At 50.5% G+C, this 18,821-nt stretch overlaps 1 protein-coding gene across 3 annotated transcripts in view; it reads right to left on the reverse strand.

Annotated features, from left to right (window-relative positions):
• HTT (huntingtin) overlaps positions 1-18,821 on the reverse strand; it is a 138,802-nt gene that overhangs the window by 57,402 nt on the left and 62,579 nt on the right. For all 3 annotated transcript variants that reach the window (XM_044267886.1, XM_044267885.1, XM_044267884.1), the window contains 10 exons: positions 17,793-17,944; positions 16,575-16,777; positions 14,054-14,180; positions 12,655-12,782; positions 9,850-9,960; positions 5,144-5,221; positions 4,437-4,660; positions 3,144-3,222; positions 2,863-3,024; positions 850-905 (listed from right to left, as the gene is read on the reverse strand). In XM_044267886.1, the coding sequence (XP_044123821.1) occupies positions 850-905; positions 2,863-3,024; positions 3,144-3,222; positions 4,437-4,660; positions 5,144-5,221; positions 9,850-9,960; positions 12,655-12,782; positions 14,054-14,180; positions 16,575-16,777; positions 17,793-17,944 (1,320 nt within the window). The remainder of the gene's footprint in view (positions 1-849; positions 906-2,862; positions 3,025-3,143; positions 3,223-4,436; positions 4,661-5,143; positions 5,222-9,849; positions 9,961-12,654; positions 12,783-14,053; positions 14,181-16,574; positions 16,778-17,792; positions 17,945-18,821) is intronic.

The raw sequence follows: 18,821 nt of genomic DNA on the forward strand, positions 1-18,821 counted from the left end.
GTCCCAAGGGACACTGAGAATGCATCGGTCTTCACCTACTTACAAAGGACAGCTGAGTCCAACTACTCGTGAAGTTAGTCCAGCTGACCCCCGACAGCATGGGTTTGAGCTGTGTGGATCCATTTACATGCACAGTTTTCATAAATACAATACTGTACTATAAACACATAGTGCCTTCCTGACGTTATTGTAAGAATACACACGATACACAGAACACACAGAATGCAAGTTAGCGGACTGCTGACGCCATCGGTAAGGCTTTTGGTGAACAGCAGGCTCTTCGCAGTTTGCTTTTTGGGGAGGCACAAGCTAAACGCAGATTTCTGAGTGCGCAGGGTGGACACCCCTGAATCGGGTGGTTCAGCTCAGACACTAGAGAGATCTCATCTTCAGTAACTACACTCACACGCCTGTCACTGGCCCAGGAGAGAGTGTTAAGGCTTCACTGTCCAGCAAGGGAGCTCTGCGGCCCCTCCCAGGAAAGTGCACAGTAACCACGTTTACTGAAGACTGCCACATCTAAAGCACGTTCTAAGAAGTTCAGAAAACGACCAGCGTCCCAGCCAATGAGACTGCATTACCCATCTGTTCTCATAATTAAAGGCTCTGAAATGTGAAAACGGACACGTCTAATTCCAGCTGCACAACTATTTCTAAATAGGTCTTGAGACATTTACCAATTTTTCAGAGAAATAAAAACACACAGCATGTTAATCAGAGTTCCACTTTAAAAAAATCTAGCAAGAATGCTTCATAATTCTTTAAAGTAAATGTTCGTCTTAATAATCTAAAGTCCCATGTAAGTGCATTAATAAGGACACAGAATCTAAAAGAACAGAAGGCCATTACCTGAACTGGCCCACTTCAATGTATTCAAACTGCTTCAGCACAAATCCAATAAACACCTACAGGCAGGAAAATAAAAATTTTCACATGAGTAATTACAATATGCAAACCAGGTTGCTTTTCTCCCTACTTATTTCTGTCCATTTTTAACCAGTTCCTGGCAGCCAACATATGTGCACACAAGAATTCAGCCGTATTCTATCAGACGAGATGACTCAGGATGCCCCAATGAATGGTGGGAGCCCCCCGGGAGACACAGAGCAGACCCACAGAGACACACACGGGGCCGGCTCACTCTGGCTCCCCACCAAGCAGCACGGATGCCCCGAGACCGGCTGGGTGAGAAGACGCCCACGACCACTCACCCTCTCCCCCAACCCCCCGATGTTCAAAGGAGCTGATGCAGGAAGGCTGCTGTCTGACAGGGAAGGGGACCCTGAGGGCACAGACAGCTCTTCAGGACTAGCTCAGAGCCAGTACTGTGTCCAACTCTGTTCCAAGCACCTGCACTCTCCCAACCTCAAGCTTGGAGCTTACACACCACTGTCTGCTCCCAGCCCCCGGGCACGACACAGATACAGACCAGGCGCTCCGCAGACCACGACAGGAAGTGAATTAAATGGTCTGCCTGTTCTCACTTCCTATGGTCACTGTACTAAAACCCTCAGGACTGGGAAGAAAGGGCCCTAAGCGACACAAGCAAATCCGAACAAATATGAGTCTAGAGCACTCAAGAAAAGACCAGCAGCAGCCTGGGAGCGCGGGCTGGGAGGCAGCTGTGCAGGGGCTCTGAGGCTGGCCCCCTGCCATATCCACATGTCAGGTAGAGACGGGAGTCACACAGACGGAAGCACCAAAAATCACAGCATTTCTGAGAAGACAATCTACGTAGGAAGACTGAAGAGAGAATGCGATCACACTGAAGCCAGCCCAGGAAGAGAGCAGCCTCTCACTTCCGCAGGAGAACATCGAGCTCTGCCCATCAGGAGTTAAGACTGGATGCCGAGGAGATGGTAGGGCACACTCCTTGCTGTGGGCCCCAGATTCTGCCCAGAAAGCCCCCAGAGCACCCATATTCCTCACGCCCCGGTCGGCATGCACCTGCCTCCCTCTGGGCCACCACCGCCCGAGGCTTCAGATGAGGCCTCTGCCCGCCAAGACCCCTGTGTCAGAGGAAAGGGCATGTTGTCCCTGACCGCCCTCCAGTGAGCATCTGCCTGAGGATGGCAGCAGGCCTCCCGGAGAATGTTCTGATAATTTGGCAAAAGGAGGATGAGTCCAAATGTCAGCCACCATGAAGCCCAGTCCTTTAAGCCCTTCTTCATCAGAGGACAGCTTCCTACTACCCCAGCAGGGAGATGAGCATCCTGAACGTGTTTCCTTGTTTCTCTGGGCAACAGACCCTCTCAGGGGAGTGCTGGTGCTAGCAGGATCTACAGACACACCATGCCTACCAAACACTTCCCGCCTCACTTAGGAAAGGAGGCCAAGGTCATGGCCCAGCAATGACAGTCACATTTCCATGATTCAGAGGCAACTTTATCTGTAGCATCCCAGGTGTCTGGGACTCTGGAAGCATTTCCCCACGGCTGAGTCCCAGCTGACCAGGGCAAGTCCACACTGTGTTGGCCAGACAGGTGCCAGGAGGGCCTCTTAAGACGTGGCGCCAACACCCACTGCCTTGTACCAAAGTGTTCTTTACAGATGGCCCTGATGTCGGCCTGTATGAAACTAGATGTCAGAATTGATAATCTGTTCAAAATAAGTCCCTGCATTTTGCAAAAATGCCCCTCCCCCCCACAAGAGTAAGTCTGAACTGTATCTAAAATTTAAATCCCCTCATCTTGGGGTGGGGAGGGTAATGGCCACTGGGAGCCAGTCCCACCCGGGTGTCCAGCCCTAAACCCAGGAAGGTACAGCGCAGGCCCATGCCCTGGAGGCAGCCTGCAGGTTCTCACAGGTGACTGGTGCTGACTCGCCAGCAGCTAGGGCAGAAAGAAGCCGCCAGGGACCAACCTGATCAGAGTCCAGCAGACAGTAATTGACCCGTAACTGCACCAGCTGCGCCAGCAGGTCCAGCACCTGCCTCTGCAGCTGCACGGACGTGGTGGTCGTGTACTGTTTTAGAGCCTTAATAACCAGAGGCTCAAACAAGCGGATGTGATTATGAATAGCATTCTAGGGAAAAAAGGGGAAGAACAAATTGTAAGTTATTCTTCAACTGAAAACTTGAAGCCCCCGACCTGGGAGGCGCCAAGCCTCATCCCCAAGCTCCCTAGCCTGCCGCCTCCCCTCACCTTATCCGCGCGGTTCTTTGTAGCGCTTGTGAGGTTGGTCTTCAACTGGGTAGACACCTTCTGAAGGACATCAAACCACCTGCCGAACGGAAAAACAGGAGCAAAGAGTGGCCTTAAATCCTCTCCTGTGTCCCCAGCCACACTCGGAGCCAGAGGACCTGGGGGGCCACGCCCACAGTGGGATCCCCTCCTTTCAACACGGACAGTCGGACTGCAGCGGGACCGCAGGGGGCGGCCGTCCCAAGCTTTGTCTGGGGCAGCAGGCACCCAGAGAGAGCTCGCCCGGCGCAGGAAACCCACCGCCACCCAGCCCAGGCTGTAGTGAGGCTGAAAGGGGATGCCCACTGGAAAGATTCAGTGACTCTGAAGAGCTCACTTGATTTTCTTAGAAGAAAGTTCTTAAAATAGTCACATCACGACACGCTTTTCAAGAAACCCATTCAAAGTTAGATGACCGTTCTCTCTCTCTCTCTCACACACACACACACACACAGAGGCTTCCATACTCTCTTATTTATACCCCACATCATTAAACAAAGCATTTAAAGAGACTGATTCCTGGGAACTGGATATACTGTGGGTAAGCCACCAATGCAAGGCCTGGAACGAGGGCATTTTCCTGGGCTTCTGACTCTAGTAGGTTAACCAGCTATTTATCGCTACCCGTATAAAGGAAAAAAACCAGGAATCCCCTTGTTACTCCACTGAGCAGTACCTCAAATACCTCCTAATAATTAGAGGAATTTAAGCAACAACTACTCTACTCCAGGCACCAAAAACACAACCATAAATTTAAATGGAGACTTCTAGCCACAACGTTATAAAATGCCAAGTACCATTACAGGAGACACTCCTGTGCCCCTCAGACACCTTCAGATGCCAGCACTACTGTACCAATCTGAGTGCAGACCTGAGCGGTGCCCCCTACCGGCGCCTGGGGCCAGCATGTCTCACATCCCACATCCCACACCGCAGCCCTGGCGGCATCCCAGGGAGTGGGCCTGGTGTTCCCACACCGGCCTGGTCCCCAAGGCCACACAGTCCCCCATACGCCATCTTACTCACTGGACCATACACTTCTTAGAAGGCAGGACCTTGCCTCCAGCGTCTTGGTTAACAAGCACACTTTCCAAAGTTCTTCAGACACAGGGGAGTATGAGAAGACTGTGGCCATTTTTTTTCCTACTTTTTACAAACTGTCGTTGCTCGCTCTGTCATGTGTCTACTGGAGATGTCCTGCCCCACCCCCACCCACCAACACGAGCACCTCGGCCAGGACAGCTGGAAGGTTACCCTGAGGGGTCGTGGTCCTGCTCCGCCTGCACCATGTTCCTCAGGCTGGCATCAGCTAAGGCCTGGGTGAAGTGCGTGTATGGAGCCATGAAGCAGTAGTGGTACAAGCCCGGCCTCACACTGGAGGAGCCCAGACGTTGTGCTCGGCCCTGAGACTTGCTGGGGTTGGACGACAAGCCATCAAACTGGGAGGCCAAGTTGGTCCCAAAGAGAGTCTTCAACAGCTAGAGTGAGAGAGTTGAAGCCATCAGCATCTGACTGAACACAGCGTGAACAATACACAAAGCGTTTCCCAGGCAGAGTCTACACAGCTGAAGCTAACGGCACAGCAAAAATTCAGACGGAAATGCTTGCTGAGAATCACCATCAGCAGCATGTGAGACCGCATGGTGCCAGGCAAGGTAAGTCGTACAAAGAACCTCAGAGCCTCAACTTCACTGTGGTTCTCAATGAGACCGAGCATTCCAAACAAAACCCGGGGGGGACACAGGCGAGAGTCCAGCTGCCCTCGCCAGTGGTGGGCCTCTCCCTCCTGAAGGGGACTGGGAAAGGGACCCCTCTGCCCGGTAACACAGTGAGCCAACACAGGACTGAGGGCCACCATCACGCCCCCAGCACCACCTTCTCTGGGACCTGCAGCATCACAGCCTCCTGCCCAGAGCTATGGCTTTCCAGGACAAGTCCTCTCCCGGAAAGGACTTTCTTACCTGCTGAACGCAAACAGTTGCCATCACTGGTTCCCGACTGAAGCAGGATTTCAGATACCCCAGGATTTCTTCAACGCACTGCAGAAGAGGAGGTAGTGAGACACCAAAGTGAGCAACTCGCAGTGGCTTCCTCCAGCTGTGAGCCCCACAAAGACAGCAGACACATGCGAGTGTCCACGAAACTCATAAGCATTAGTCAATGCCAGGGGAGCCTGCAGTCCATCGTTGGGAACAAAGTCAGAGGAAAGCATGGGCAGCAGCACTGTTGCCTAAGGCCTCTCTACCAGGCATTACCGTCACTTGCTGGCTCACTCGTCTGCTCGGGCACTAACTGTTAACCAGGTACTTCCTGCCCCTGTGCTCGGGACAGGGATGCAGAGTATGGAGGAGTCAGGAGCCCTCCAGACATGCAGCCAAACACAAGGCCCAGGCCTTGTGTGATCTACTATGGAACGCACCAGGGGTCTTACAGGGATCTGCAAAAGTGACCAAAATGACTGCCTTCACATGACTACTCACAAACTACTTTTACCCATGAGACCCAGGACACCCGGTGTCCTCTGGGGCATCAGGAAGGACAAGGACATGAGCTCTCAGGATGATGCCAGGCCAGGCACTTGGCACCAATGGCCCAACGCCTTGGTGACTGCAGGGTCAGCAGCCGCTGCTTCTGTCAGCGGGGCTAGACTTCACAGCAGCCACACTGCCTCTCACTTCCCTTGCAAGGGACAGTTTCCAGTACTAAAAACAACAGACTTGCATTGGTTTCAAATGCAAGGACCATGTATTTTTAATATTCTGATTTACTAAATTAAATTAGACTCTGAGCATTCCAGGCTGTATTCTGCAGGCTGAATTTGCGACACATTGCTTTTGGGTTTTACAAGCCCATAGCTGGTGTCTAATAAATGTTAACTGGAAGAATTACAGCTCGAGCCTCCAGATCACAAGGTGTCTAGCAAAGGACCAGATCTCCTAACAAACATGCATGAAGGACTTGGTGGCACCAAACCCTTCAGAGGCGCGGGAAACTGGTGAGGAAGGAGGCCATGGCAACCTTGGAGACCCAAAGAGCTCCAGAAGCACGTCCTAGCATAGGCACCAATGTGCCGTGGAATACATACTTGCACTTCTGGCAAAAAAGGGCACCGGGCCCATTTATACCTGTCACCCAAACAACAAAAAGAAGCGTCAGACCCTGGTGCAGTTGCGGTGACAAGACACCAAAGGGCAGGGACTGGAGGAGAGTAACTAAGGGGCAGGGACAAACACTGCACTAGCCCACTGCCCTGGGAGACTGTCCAGGTCAGGGCACAAGGAAGAGAGGCATAGTACAGCAGAGAGACCCCAAGTCCGGAGGAGCTGTGAGTCCAGGGAAGCTAAAGCAGCAGGGGTCTATAGGGCAGCCCGCCAAAGACAGCTGTCCGGGGTGGGCTCTAAAGATGCGGGGAGTCGGCAGGGCATCAATCAACAGTGTGTGAGGGGAACCCCACCCCACCTGGAGACCAGGGGAGAATCAGCAGGAAAGGTTACAGGGCAATGTCTGGCACCACAAACGGCTAAGGACAGTTATTGTTCCCCCCAAACTAGGGAGAACAGGAACTCACAGGGCACCCTGCCTCTGTCGTGGGAACAGTTAGCCCAAGACGGAGCATCGCTCCAACCCAACTAACATCGCAAATCCAAGACCCAAGAGTAAACTTCCCACACAATTTAAACCTATCTCAGAGTAAAGGTCAAAAAGATTTACAGGAGCACAGAAAGGCCCAGGACCCAACATTTCACTGTGCCTGGCATCTAGTCAAAGATGACCAGACATGCAAAGAGGTAGCAATCTGTGATCCATAATAAGGAGTACAACCAAGCAATAAAAAATGACCTAGAATGGACAGGATTTTAGAATTAGCAGAGAATGGCATCAGAATTCATCACAACAGTATATTCCATGTGCTCAAACACTTAAGTAGAGACACAGAAGATCCAAAAAGAGACCCAGGTCAGACTTAGAGACGAAAACTACCATGTAGTGATGACAGAGCGTGAGCTGGGCTGACAGCCTGGACACTGCCGAGGACAGGATTCAAAGGCCTGAAGACAAGAGTGGTGCAAGACCAGATAGAACATGAGAAAAACACCCAGAGGAGCCTCAGGGAGCCCCATACAGGACACCCCAAGCACCCAAATATGCAGCTAACTAGAGTCCCTTTAGGAGGGAAGAAAAACCAGTGGGCAAGGCCAGAAAGGATATCTGAAGAAATAATGGCCCCAAATTTCACAAACTTTAAGAAAACTATTAAGCCAGAGGTCTTAGTTCAAGAAAATGAAGCACAAGAAACCTAAGGAAAGTTACCCTTGAGGCACATTAAAATCATCACTCAAAACCAATGAAGTGTCCAGAAGCCAGAGAAAACAAAGGAACAATCTGGAGAACCACAGGGAGTTACATGGGAGATGAGCATAAAGGACTGCCCCAAAACAACACTGACACCCAAATCACAGCACATTTCAAGGACATAAAAATGGAGTATGGAATAAACAAGGTCTAAAAAAGAGAAAAAGGAGAATTATTTGAATTATCATTATTATTAGAATTGAGATTATTTTCATCCCCAGTGTTACTATTTAGAAAACAACTCTATTTTTAATTCTCAGTCTGTCTTTGCCGTCCCTTGCTATAATCAGATGAGCTCACAGAAATCTGAGGGAAAGCTGCTGGTATGTTTTGCAGGTGGCATCGCTCCCCCAAGCTGTGTGTGGGGCTCAGGCCCCCCGGAGCCAGAGACGGCACGTGTCCTTGCATGTCCCGTGTGTGCACGGCGGCAAGGCTGCATCTGGTAGGGGCACCCGCCACAAATCCATAAGCATCAGGTCGTGGGTCTATACCCTGATCTTGCCACTTGGGCCCCTGGACAGGCTTCCCCCAAGCTGGGCGGCGTGTCTGGCCAGAGGGGGTCCCAGCCCTCCCCGTGTAAGGACTGACCAAGGAGACTCCTCACACACAGGTGTCCACGTACAAAGAAAATCCTGGGGGGGTTCTGCCACGCACTCTCATTGAGAAGACCAGGAAGGAAGACTGAGCATTTAAGCAGAAGAGGCTCCCAGAGCACTGATGGGGGGATCGGGGAAGCCAAAACCACGGCTGCAACAGGCCTCTGTCATCAACAGCAAAAGAGATCAAAGCAGAACAGCAGGCAAGGAGGGGGAAGCAAATGCTCTTTATCCATAAAGACAAAGACAAGAAGCGGCAACGCGCAGTCACTCCTGCCCCAGATACAAGGATGTTAGGAGATGAAGTTACTACACACACCTCTAAAAAAGAAGAAATATAAGGCTATCCCTGTTTTCAGAAATATCAGGACCCCTAATGGCAACCCTTACTAGACTGGGACTTCATTATTTACTTTCCCATCTGGGGATGAATGCACCAGGGGATAAATTCACCAGCTGCCACAGGAGAACAACTATTTCTATGTATGTGGAAGTCATAATAAAAAGATAACAAGAGAAAAGGAACCATGCTCCTAGAAAATGAAAAAATACAAAAACAAAAGTCAAAAAGACAAAAGTCATCTGAATTCCAAAAAAACACGAAAGTTTTAGTATTTTAAAAATCTCATATATATCATTCAAAGTTAGATATCTAACATTCTAACATTCAAAGTTAAACTGTACTGTACTTCCCATTTTGCCACAAGATGTTATTGCACACAGACCAAAGGCCACAAGATACCTGTTGGTAAGAGAGACGAAAAGCAATGGGTCGCCAGGACCAAGGACCCTACAGGGAAGAGCCCCATGCCTGCAGACACGTAGCAGGTCTCCCCAGGAAGGCCAGATCAGGAACAGCTCTGACAAGTCTCACTCTGAGGGACAACTGAGCATCAGTTGCAACAGCACAATATCCAGCCATAAAAAACAAGTTCATGCACTAAACAGACATGAAAAAACCACAAGAGAGAACTGAAAAGAAACGGAATACCGTATGTAATCACAAAAAAGTAGGTGTGCTTATGAGCCAAGAGAAAGACTGAGAAAAATAAAAACAAACGAATTTCACCAGCATACGGTACTTGACAGACATGTTTAAAGGGGGAGCAACCCATCAGAAGAAGGTAAGATGCCCCCAGAGCTGGTAGGTGGATACACAGTCAAGGCCCTGGGGTGTGGACACTTGAGACAGGTGCTCACCACACAACTCCTGGAACTCTCACGTGTCCAAGCGCCTGCTTGTCAGACGATGGTGGGGCACACGGGGCTGGGGCTGCAGCAAAGGAGCGTCTACCACTACTCTGCGGCTTCCCACAGCCCAAAGGAGCCAGCCCTGCACCCTCACCACATCTGTTGCCACCCTTTCCGCTTGCAAAGATCAGTAAGAACACAAAGGGACTGTCAGCACAGTTTAAACCCACTCATATTCTAGAATAATATAAGAATAATAAGATAATAATAATAATATAATAATATAGAATAATAAGCTAATGCACAGAAAGCAACTGAAAAGAGGAGAGAGGCAGAACACCTCCAGCCTGAGGCTAAGACAAGCATCAGAGTCCAAAGCTACAACATGATGCAGGGGGTGAGGGGGACACACGCAGAAGCTTCTCAAGCCACTAATGCCTTCTGAACGTGCCTGACTGCTGGCATTCCAGCTGCACAGGTCCTCATGTCGGCAGCTACAGCTCAATGACAAGAAACCAAACACCCACCTTCCCAATGTCCTGCAGCGTTGCCAGCTCCAGGATCTGAGAGAGAACATCCAAGGCAGAGCGCAGAAAGCCTCCAAACTTTTCAGTGCTGTTCTGAAGATCCAAGGTAACCTTGGGAAGGCGGAGGAAAAGAACACAGGATTACTTGCACCATCCCGTCTGTCACGTGCAACAAAGACATGCGCCGTCCATGTGGTGCGAGGTGTCCTGTTCTGCAACCCTACACACGTGCCATGAGGGCTATCTGTTTGCAGTCAGCGCTGGGAAAATGCCTCGGAAAGGAAACACCTCTTCCAGATAGCTGTATAAAACTGTCATCTTTCAGAAGCATCTTCCAACTTACATCGATGCTATTGAAAGAAAGAATTTCTGAGCTTCTATCATGAGGGGAAAAAAATGTAAATGTCCATTATAACCAGCATCTGATAAGCACGAGATCAAAAAATAAAAAATACACAACTTGTTCTAAATACATTAGTATCCCTGAGGAATCATTATCAAATCCAGAAACCGCCTTTCAGCCTGGCTATGGCAAAATATTAAATTCATCTTAAGAAGGATTAAATTAGGATTCTAAAGGGCCCAGTTGAATTCAGTTATGCAACTCCCCTACTTAGCAGCCTAAGAGAAGGGGTCAGCTCCAAAGACAAAACATGGAACAAGGACCAGGAGGGGAGAGATCAACTACGAAAATAAAAACCAGCAAAAACGCTGCAACAGAGAAAAGAATCTGCTCCATGAACTCAAATATAGCCCCTCATGATGAAAGAGAAAGCACTCCTGGGCCATGGGGGAGGGTGGCAGGCAAGACACACATGGAAGACAACCACTGGGCAGGCCCGAGTCCCGTGGCTGTTCTGTGTCACCAGGAGGGGCCTTTCCAACAATCCGAGGAAGGACAAGTAAAGCCACATCCCACAGGGGCAGGACAGAAGGCGCTCACCTCCAGCAGGCAGGGCTGGGCAAGGGGGCGAGGGGCATGCACACAGGAAGGCCAAGCTTGAAGAAGAACAGAGGTCACAGGTGAGAACCAGGCCACAGGACATGGAAGGGGGCTGAGTGGAACGGAGCCAGAGTGGAGGGCCACAGACACGGCCACTCAGGAGGAGGAATGAAGATGAAGAGACCCTGTGACGAATCTTACATGTGCCAGGCACTCCAAACACGCCAACGAGGTGGGTTTCCGAGATACTGGGGGGCCACGGTGCATGGGGTATAGCGTGAAGCCCAGGACTTCCCAGAGGGGAAATGCACTTGATCTTAGCCAAAAGGCCAAGAAGTGATCCAGAGGGGAAATGATAAGGATGGAGTAGATGCCAGGAGCATCAACAGGGTCCCAAGACCAGAGACAGGAGTTGAAAACAGGCAGAAAAAAACACTTTCTCTCTGCGGGATTTCCATCGTGCCCCCTGCCACTTGGGTGGGTGACAGGAGAAACACAGACTAAAGAGAGCTTCTGAATCTGCTGCAAACACAGCTGAAGATTCGTACCTTTCAAAATCATCAATATTCGTCAGAAAAGAAGCCAGATGAGGTTTATATACGGTTTTCAAAAAAACTGAGAAATACCAATCAGTAAAAAAAGATGATGACCATCTAGGGACATATTTATCAAGAAATATATAAAATCTCTGTGAAATAATCTTCAAAAATTCTTTTTAAAAATTCTTTAAACTTTATGTACATCTGAGGCACATACAAGAACGTTTCAATAAACAAAAAAGCGTTTGGACAGGTGTATTTCACATCTCAATATTGGTTCTCTCTGAATTAATCTATAAATTTAACATGACCCCAGTGGAAATATTCTCAGGATCCTTTGGAACTAGATGAGCTTATTCTAGTGCACATACAAAAATAAAGGAACATCAAGAAAAGATTCTAAGGCAGAATAGGGGAACTGATTGCCTCAAAGATGTACTCCAGAGCTACATAATGGGCACGCATGCTTCTAACACAGGAACAGATGGACAGACTAATGTCACCAAATAGATGAAATACAGACCCACGAGAATTCAGCATCTGGAAAAGGCTGTGTTTCAGATTAGTTAGTGCAGGAGAAACGGCTCACTAGGGAAACAGTGCTGGGGGCAACTGAGCAGGTAGCTCACCAGTGAAAAGCCCTAAGAGAAACACAGGAGATTTTTCCTTCATTGTCTCAGCGTGAGAAAGCCGAAACACACCTGTGCAGAAGAGTGAACAAGCAGAGTGCTCTCCCTGCAGACACCTGTCTGTAAGGTTGGCCCTCGGGAGTGTCTGCACAATCTGGCCCGTCGGCAGGCCCTACACTGCTGGCGGGGTTCCCTGGGCCTGGAGTACGGCAATGAAGCTCACGTTTTCGGCTGCACACCTATATTCCTCTGTGAGCCCGTGGTTTTGCTTCATGTCAGGCAGAGAAGACTCTGTGGTTTGGGGACAAGTGTGGGGGAGACAGAGCACAGCAAGCCTGCACCTGGATTCCTGCAGACCACGCCCGTGCATCCTTCCCACACGGCGATAAAAAAAAGTCCCAGCTATGAGAATGTGTACACACCAAGGCCCGAGGCCTGCCAGCCAGCCCGTACTGGACTGTGAGGCAGCCCGGGATGCCCAGACACAGCATGGCTAAACCCAGAGATCACTGCTCCCATGCTTGTGTGATGAGAGCTACCATAATCAAAGCTGAAAGACAAACTGGGATAAACTACTGATTCGCATGGACTTCCTTGTACGGCCATCTATGTAAGTACACAAGCGATCAATCTTAAGAAAGACACCATGATCGATTAGAAAATTGTGTGCATATTTTCACAAAAGGAGCCGCACCTTGTAGTTGGCGTGAGTAGCTTTCAGGACGTCGTGCAATTTGAGGTACGAAGGAAGGTGACAGAAACTCCCCAGCGATGAGGACTTATTTGCTGTAACAGGCCCTGGGGCATCAGATTGTCGAGAGGCTTTAAAACACACAAAATACACGTTGAGCTCAAAAGTACACACTTGCCAAGTTAAAGAGATTACTGGCAATAACAATTTTTTAAACGTATGATAACAGAATAAATTCACATTCTTCCTCTGACTTTTTAATTACTTAGAAGTAACAAGGAATTGACATAAGCATAAACAGAGCCTGAATATCTCCCCCAAAACAATGAGGTGAGATGAGAAAACGAAGAGCAGCAGCATGCTACCTTCTGGCACTGTTTGGCTGCCTGGCTGCGCATCAGAGGAGCCGTAAGCCAGTGGCCTCTAGCCCCCACATGGGCCCTAGCACCTGCAGCTCCCAGTGGCACGGTGGGGCTAAGCCCAGCCAAAGTGACCAGGAGCCCCGGACGCCAGCAGTGTGCTTCCAGACTGAAGACAGCAAGTAGACCGTCACGAAATGCCAAGCACTAAGTAAAACTGTTCACAAAATTTAAAGATTATTGACTCGCAGCCCTCTCTTTAATCCACCGGAAGATGATCAGTGACACACGACATTTGTCAAGTTCAGAAGCTTTCAAAGCTGGTAAAGCTTCCTGCAGTGCCCTGTCAGTCCTCAGAAAGGAGCACTTTTCGAAAGCCTTAACGTCATGTGTCTCATGGGAGGATCGTGAATGACCCCCAAGTGCCGTGAAATGTGCCAACGGGTCTGGTGGGAGTGCGACAGCACAGCTCAGTCACCTCTCACCCTGCCTAGGCCTTCCTGTGCCCATTCACGGCCAGTCCAGAAGTCGCAGGGCCCCACGCAAATCCCGGCCCCTCCTAGGGATGGCAACCCCGCCACACATCTAAGTTTGTCGGGTTCCTCTCACTCAGATGATCGTTCCCCACATCGGCACTTTAGGCTTTAATCTTCACATGTCAGGAACAACTCTTTCATCCACTAGCTCTGTTCCTGGCTATTCACACATACCTCCCTGACTGAAATTGTAAATGGAAAGAGGGAGAAGTGGGACAGGGAAGACGGCAGGCAGGACGGCTTGCTGGGGGCCAGTGGCCCACAGACCACCACGGCCACGTGTCAGCCAGTGACACAGAGTGACACCAAGACGGGAACGTGGACCACACACATTTAGGAATTAATATTTAACATCTGAAACCAAACCAGGGAAACGCCTTCTCTGGCTTCACTGCCATGAACTTTATTTCCAAAAACTACCAAGCTATTAAATTAAGCTGGGCATGAATGTGATCTCGCTGATATGCAGGCGCCCCAGCCCCAGCCCTCCTCATCGTCATTTCATACCTGGACTGGCTTCACTGCCTTTCTTGGGGCTCAAGGGCACAGAGGCTGGCTCTCCGGGTTCTTTCTCCTTTCCCTTCCGTCGGATGGGACTCAAAGATGGAGGGTTTGTCAGAGATGGCAAGGCTGCCTATAATAAAAACAAGAGTCCATGAAGGGTGCCCAACCAACACGGAAACTGAAAATCACACACAAGACTTCCCATTTCTTAAGCACAACTACATATGGTCATTTTTCTCTGTGAGTCCTCATTCACAGAATTCAGACACAGTCCACAGAGTACCTGCTGTAGCCCTCATAGCAATCCCACTGGCAGGTATTGATCTAGAACCTTCTAACAGGTGTGCTGTGAGTGACCAAGGATGCAAGGCCCCTCAGAGAGCCAGGTGGGGCCCACTGCCCCCAGCAGCAAGCAGCCAGGGCACTCTACGGGAGGCAGGATGTGACAAATGTATGAAGCAACGCTGTAAACCCGTTCTTCAAATAAGAAAATGGGTTCAGAGACAAAGTAACTTCTTGAACACTAAAGCTAACAAGTCACCCAGCTCGGGGTCCACAGACCCTGTACACAGGGCAGAGGACGTGCTGTGGGGGCGCTGGCGTGGGGGCACGGTGAGGACCCCAGGAAGGGACGTGCCCGGCGGGCCCCAGCTCTGCTCCTCTCTCCATGGTCTCAAGAAGCGGATGGAATGGGACAAACGGCTGCCACAGGAGAGCAGACCGAAGGCAGCAGGGACAGACAGACCAGCCAGGACAGGGGCTGCTGCATCTGGAGCACCTGCCAAGGGAGGGAGACAAACGCAAGGGATCGCACAGTCCCTTCCTGTGAAATGTCTGGGATGGGCAGGTCTATAGAAACACCAAGCAGCTGGTGGTCACCTGGAGCTGGGGGGCATGGGAGGTTTGGGGGGTGGTGACACCTAAATGGCATAGCATTCCTTCCCGGGCTCTCAATGGATTGTGGTGATGGCCACATGATTGTGGGCACAGGAAAACCCACGCAATCCTATGCTCCGAACTGATGAGCTGTAGGGCACAGGAACTGTGCTGCAACTGAAGATATGAAGAATGCCGTCTGAAGCAGGAGGAGGGAAAGAGAGGGGGCGGAATGTCCACCAGGCCGCCAAGTGGCACCAGAATGGGGAAGCCCATGCACAGACGCGCGTACATGCTCAGCTACGTGTTATCTGCATGTGCATGCATCCGTGTACACACTGGTGTGCATGTGCGTAGGGTCTGCAGGACGTTTAGCAGGGAAAACTCAGGACCTGACAAGGAACAGTGAGGAGCTAGGAGACCTCCATGCTCCCAGCTAACGGAGCACAAAGTGAGGGGAGTGTGCACGCAGGGGTGAAGCCAAGCAGTTCAGACTCATGTCTGAGATCTGCGGGCCATCCCAGCAGAGGCGTCACATGTCGCTGGGGCCTCCGACGTGTGACCATCTGCGCTGCCCACCTGTACTGGAGCCATGGTCCACACGTGGTCACTTCCACATAATGACAAACAAAATTAGCAGCTCCAGCACCTCAGCTGCACTGGCCACATTTCAAGTGCTCACTCGCCACGTGTGGTTAGCAGCTGCCGCCCCGGCTGGCTGAGACACACCGCGTTCCCATCACTGCAGAGCCACACTGGAGGGCACCTGCCCAGGAGTATAGAGACAGAGGGCAACCTAGGACAGAGCCTAGAGGCTCTCTGTGGTGGGCAGAGAGATGAAACCAGGGTGGAGAAAAACTAGAGACAACCTGGAGGCCAGAAGGAGCACCCGTGTCAGGACCAGCGTGGCGGCTCCAAGGGTGTGGAGCAGCAGTTGAGACAGGACCCGAGAGGCACCCACAAGACTCAAAAACTGATCTTGGCAGGAAGCACAGCTCTGGAGAATAGTGGCCGAAAGCCGACCTGTCGGGTTTAAGAATCGGGGGCCGGAGTTGCGGATTGCGTCCAGGCTGGTGCTGGGGCAGCAGGAGGCACTAAGGTGTTAAGTGGGGAGACACGCCTCTTTAGAAAAGTCTGTAGTGATGGGGAGACCAAATGGCCACTAAAGGAGAACATGATGTTCAAAGAGGCTTTTCATGGTGGAAGTAACCTCAGGTGGAAAATACTGGAGAGCAAAGAATTGGGTCTGATTATAAGTGAACTCATCTATCTGAAGTTCACTGTGCAAACGGTTTGCCATTTGTTCTGAAGTTCATTCTGTGGAACTGTGCTTCTCATAGAAGCAGAATGGCCTGCGGACGTCCTAGGACATGGCAACGTCAATTCTGAGCTTATTCGGCCACTGCCGAAAGCCTAAAGACGCAGCTAGTTCTTTCCCTCTTAGAGGCGACAGTAAACAAGGATGGTAACAAAAAAGCTACAAATTGGAGGACACATTTTGGTGTTAAATTTACGGTCACCCTGGGAGCAATTTTGTTCATTTAGAGCAAAAGAGATTAAGGAAGAGGTAGATGAGTGAGCGAAGGCAGGTCTGGCGTCCACGGGGTCACCGAGGCTGCACTGACACAGGTGCTCAGCCTGCAGTTACCTTTATTGCTGGTCCGGGAGCCACGTCGTCCAAGACGTGAGCACAGATATTAATCACCTTCAGCAGGTGCGAGAAGAGCTGTTCCACCATGGGCACCAGGGTCCGGTCACCCAGAGCTGGCCAGACCTCTTCCTGCTTGGCGGCTGCTGGGCTGACCTCTTCTTCGGAGGTCCACGAACTTCTCAGAGATTTGGGGGCACTGGCTGTGATATGGTACAAGGAGGGGGAGAGAAATCACCAGGGAAGCTGAGTTACTGAGCCCCACCCCCTTTGAGTTTGCTGGACAGCTCCACTGTGTGGTCACCTGCTCCCTCCAACTGCAAATGGACTTGCATGAATGTCACCCCCAGATGCACACCCACCCCAGATGTGCCAATCACCCCAGGCCCTCTGGACCTTTACAGCCAAAGTTCCACTGGTTGGCCACGGCCTACTGCTGCTGCCCTTCAGAATCTTCCCCGCGCCAGCCCACAGACAGGATCTCGTTGAGACTCTCTCTCTTGCCTCGACCATGCCATGAACCTTCCAAGTGGGTTTCCCTACCTTGTCCTCCAAGCCACGCTCAGGCCCGCGGAGGGACCCTGCCCTGGACTAGGCTGTGAGGCAATTCTGTGACCTCCCACAGCAAACACACAGTCCTCCATAATGAAGCAGCACCCCACACCCACCAAGTTCAGGGCCCTCCTTCCTCACAGCCCACACTCTCCATCCCGGGCCTCACCTGACATCCCAGACAACTCACAGTCCTCAGATGTCACACAACTATTCATGTCTCCATGCCTTCGAACAGGCTATGCCTTCCATCTGGGGTGCCCTTTCCTGCCAGCCCCTAAGACCTGCCTTCTGTGCTGGGCACCCACAAGAGAGTGGCTATGGCCTCCTGGTACTGCCCCTGGACTATGTGTTTCCCCACTGACCCACAGCTGACTGGAGAAGAGCCCACACAGCATGCTATCTTACAGCCATGGTGCCTGCTGAAATGAAATTAGAAATAAGTTCACCTGTAGCCAACTAAGGGTCTGCACAGGGAAAGGCTTCTTCAAACTACTCAGTCAGAACAGCTGCCCATAGCACACACCAGTTGGTCAAGTTGGATGCTCCAACTAGAGGATCAAACCATTGCTGGAGTAATTTCCCTCTGTGTGTTCATCACCCCACCCCCAGAAGGAACCCAAAAGCTCTAGACTGCAAGTCCCTGTTTCAGCTCAGCACCAGTACCTGCAAGCAAGTTTCCCGCTAAAATCAAAGCATCCTGATGGGCTGAGAGATCCAGTGGGAACCACGCTGACGAGAGCAAGGTGAGGATCATCGTGGCCATGCCAACAGTACAGCTCTTTCTTGACTCGTCAGAGGCGCTCAGTGGGGGCACCCTGGAAGCAGACATGTTGCCAGGTGAAATGACAAAAATTTTAAATCAAACAGTCCTGCCTTCTTGAATGAACCAGGAAGAAGGCATGTCACTGTATGTTTTGTACTAGATCATAAAGTTACTTCACTATTGTTAACTAACATTCTGTCAGTAAAACACAGCTCTATGAAAACCACTGACAAAGGAAACCAGGCAGCAGATCTAATTAAAACCACTGAAACTGTTTTTTATAACTTTTTCACTTTCTCTGGATTTTGACTTAGCATATTTTACTCCAATGCCAAAGTTGCTCAGAGTCAGATCAGGTGCTGAAGCTCTGACTGGAAACTGTAGTCGCTCAGTAACCACCCGTGGACAAAGGGAAGCAAGCACTCCGGACCAGCAATCCAGCCGCTCCACGCAAATGTTAGCCGACCACACGCTGACACACGCAAGACGTCTGCAGATGCTTCCAAACATGATGGTGAGTCACCAAAATGCTTCTCAGAAATCAGTACACATAATAAAAGCTTACTCCTCAGTACTGTAAGAGATTCGAAATTATTTCACAAATGCTATTAGGGCCATCTACTGGAAGAAAGTCATTTTTAAATAAAAACTGCTCAGATGAGCCTGACAGTTCCTATAGTCCATCAGGATTTTGTACAACGGGACACGTCTGATTTCAAACAAAGAATGTTCCTAAGTTTCTAGTACCTAGTGTAGACATTTGGAGAGAATTAAACCAATCAGAAACATCTTGCCTGGGGTGCCTGGGTGGCTCAGTAGGTTAAAGCCTCTGCCTTCGGCTCAGGTCATGATCCTGGGGTCCTGGGATAGAGGCCTGCCTCAGGCTCTCTGCTCAGCAGGGAGCCTGCCTCCCCCTCTCTCTCTGCCTG

Source organism: Neovison vison, chromosome 11, assembly GCF_020171115.1.
Source record: "Neovison vison isolate M4711 chromosome 11, ASM_NN_V1, whole genome shotgun sequence".
NCBI lineage: Eukaryota > Metazoa > Chordata > Mammalia > Carnivora > Mustelidae > Neogale > Neogale vison.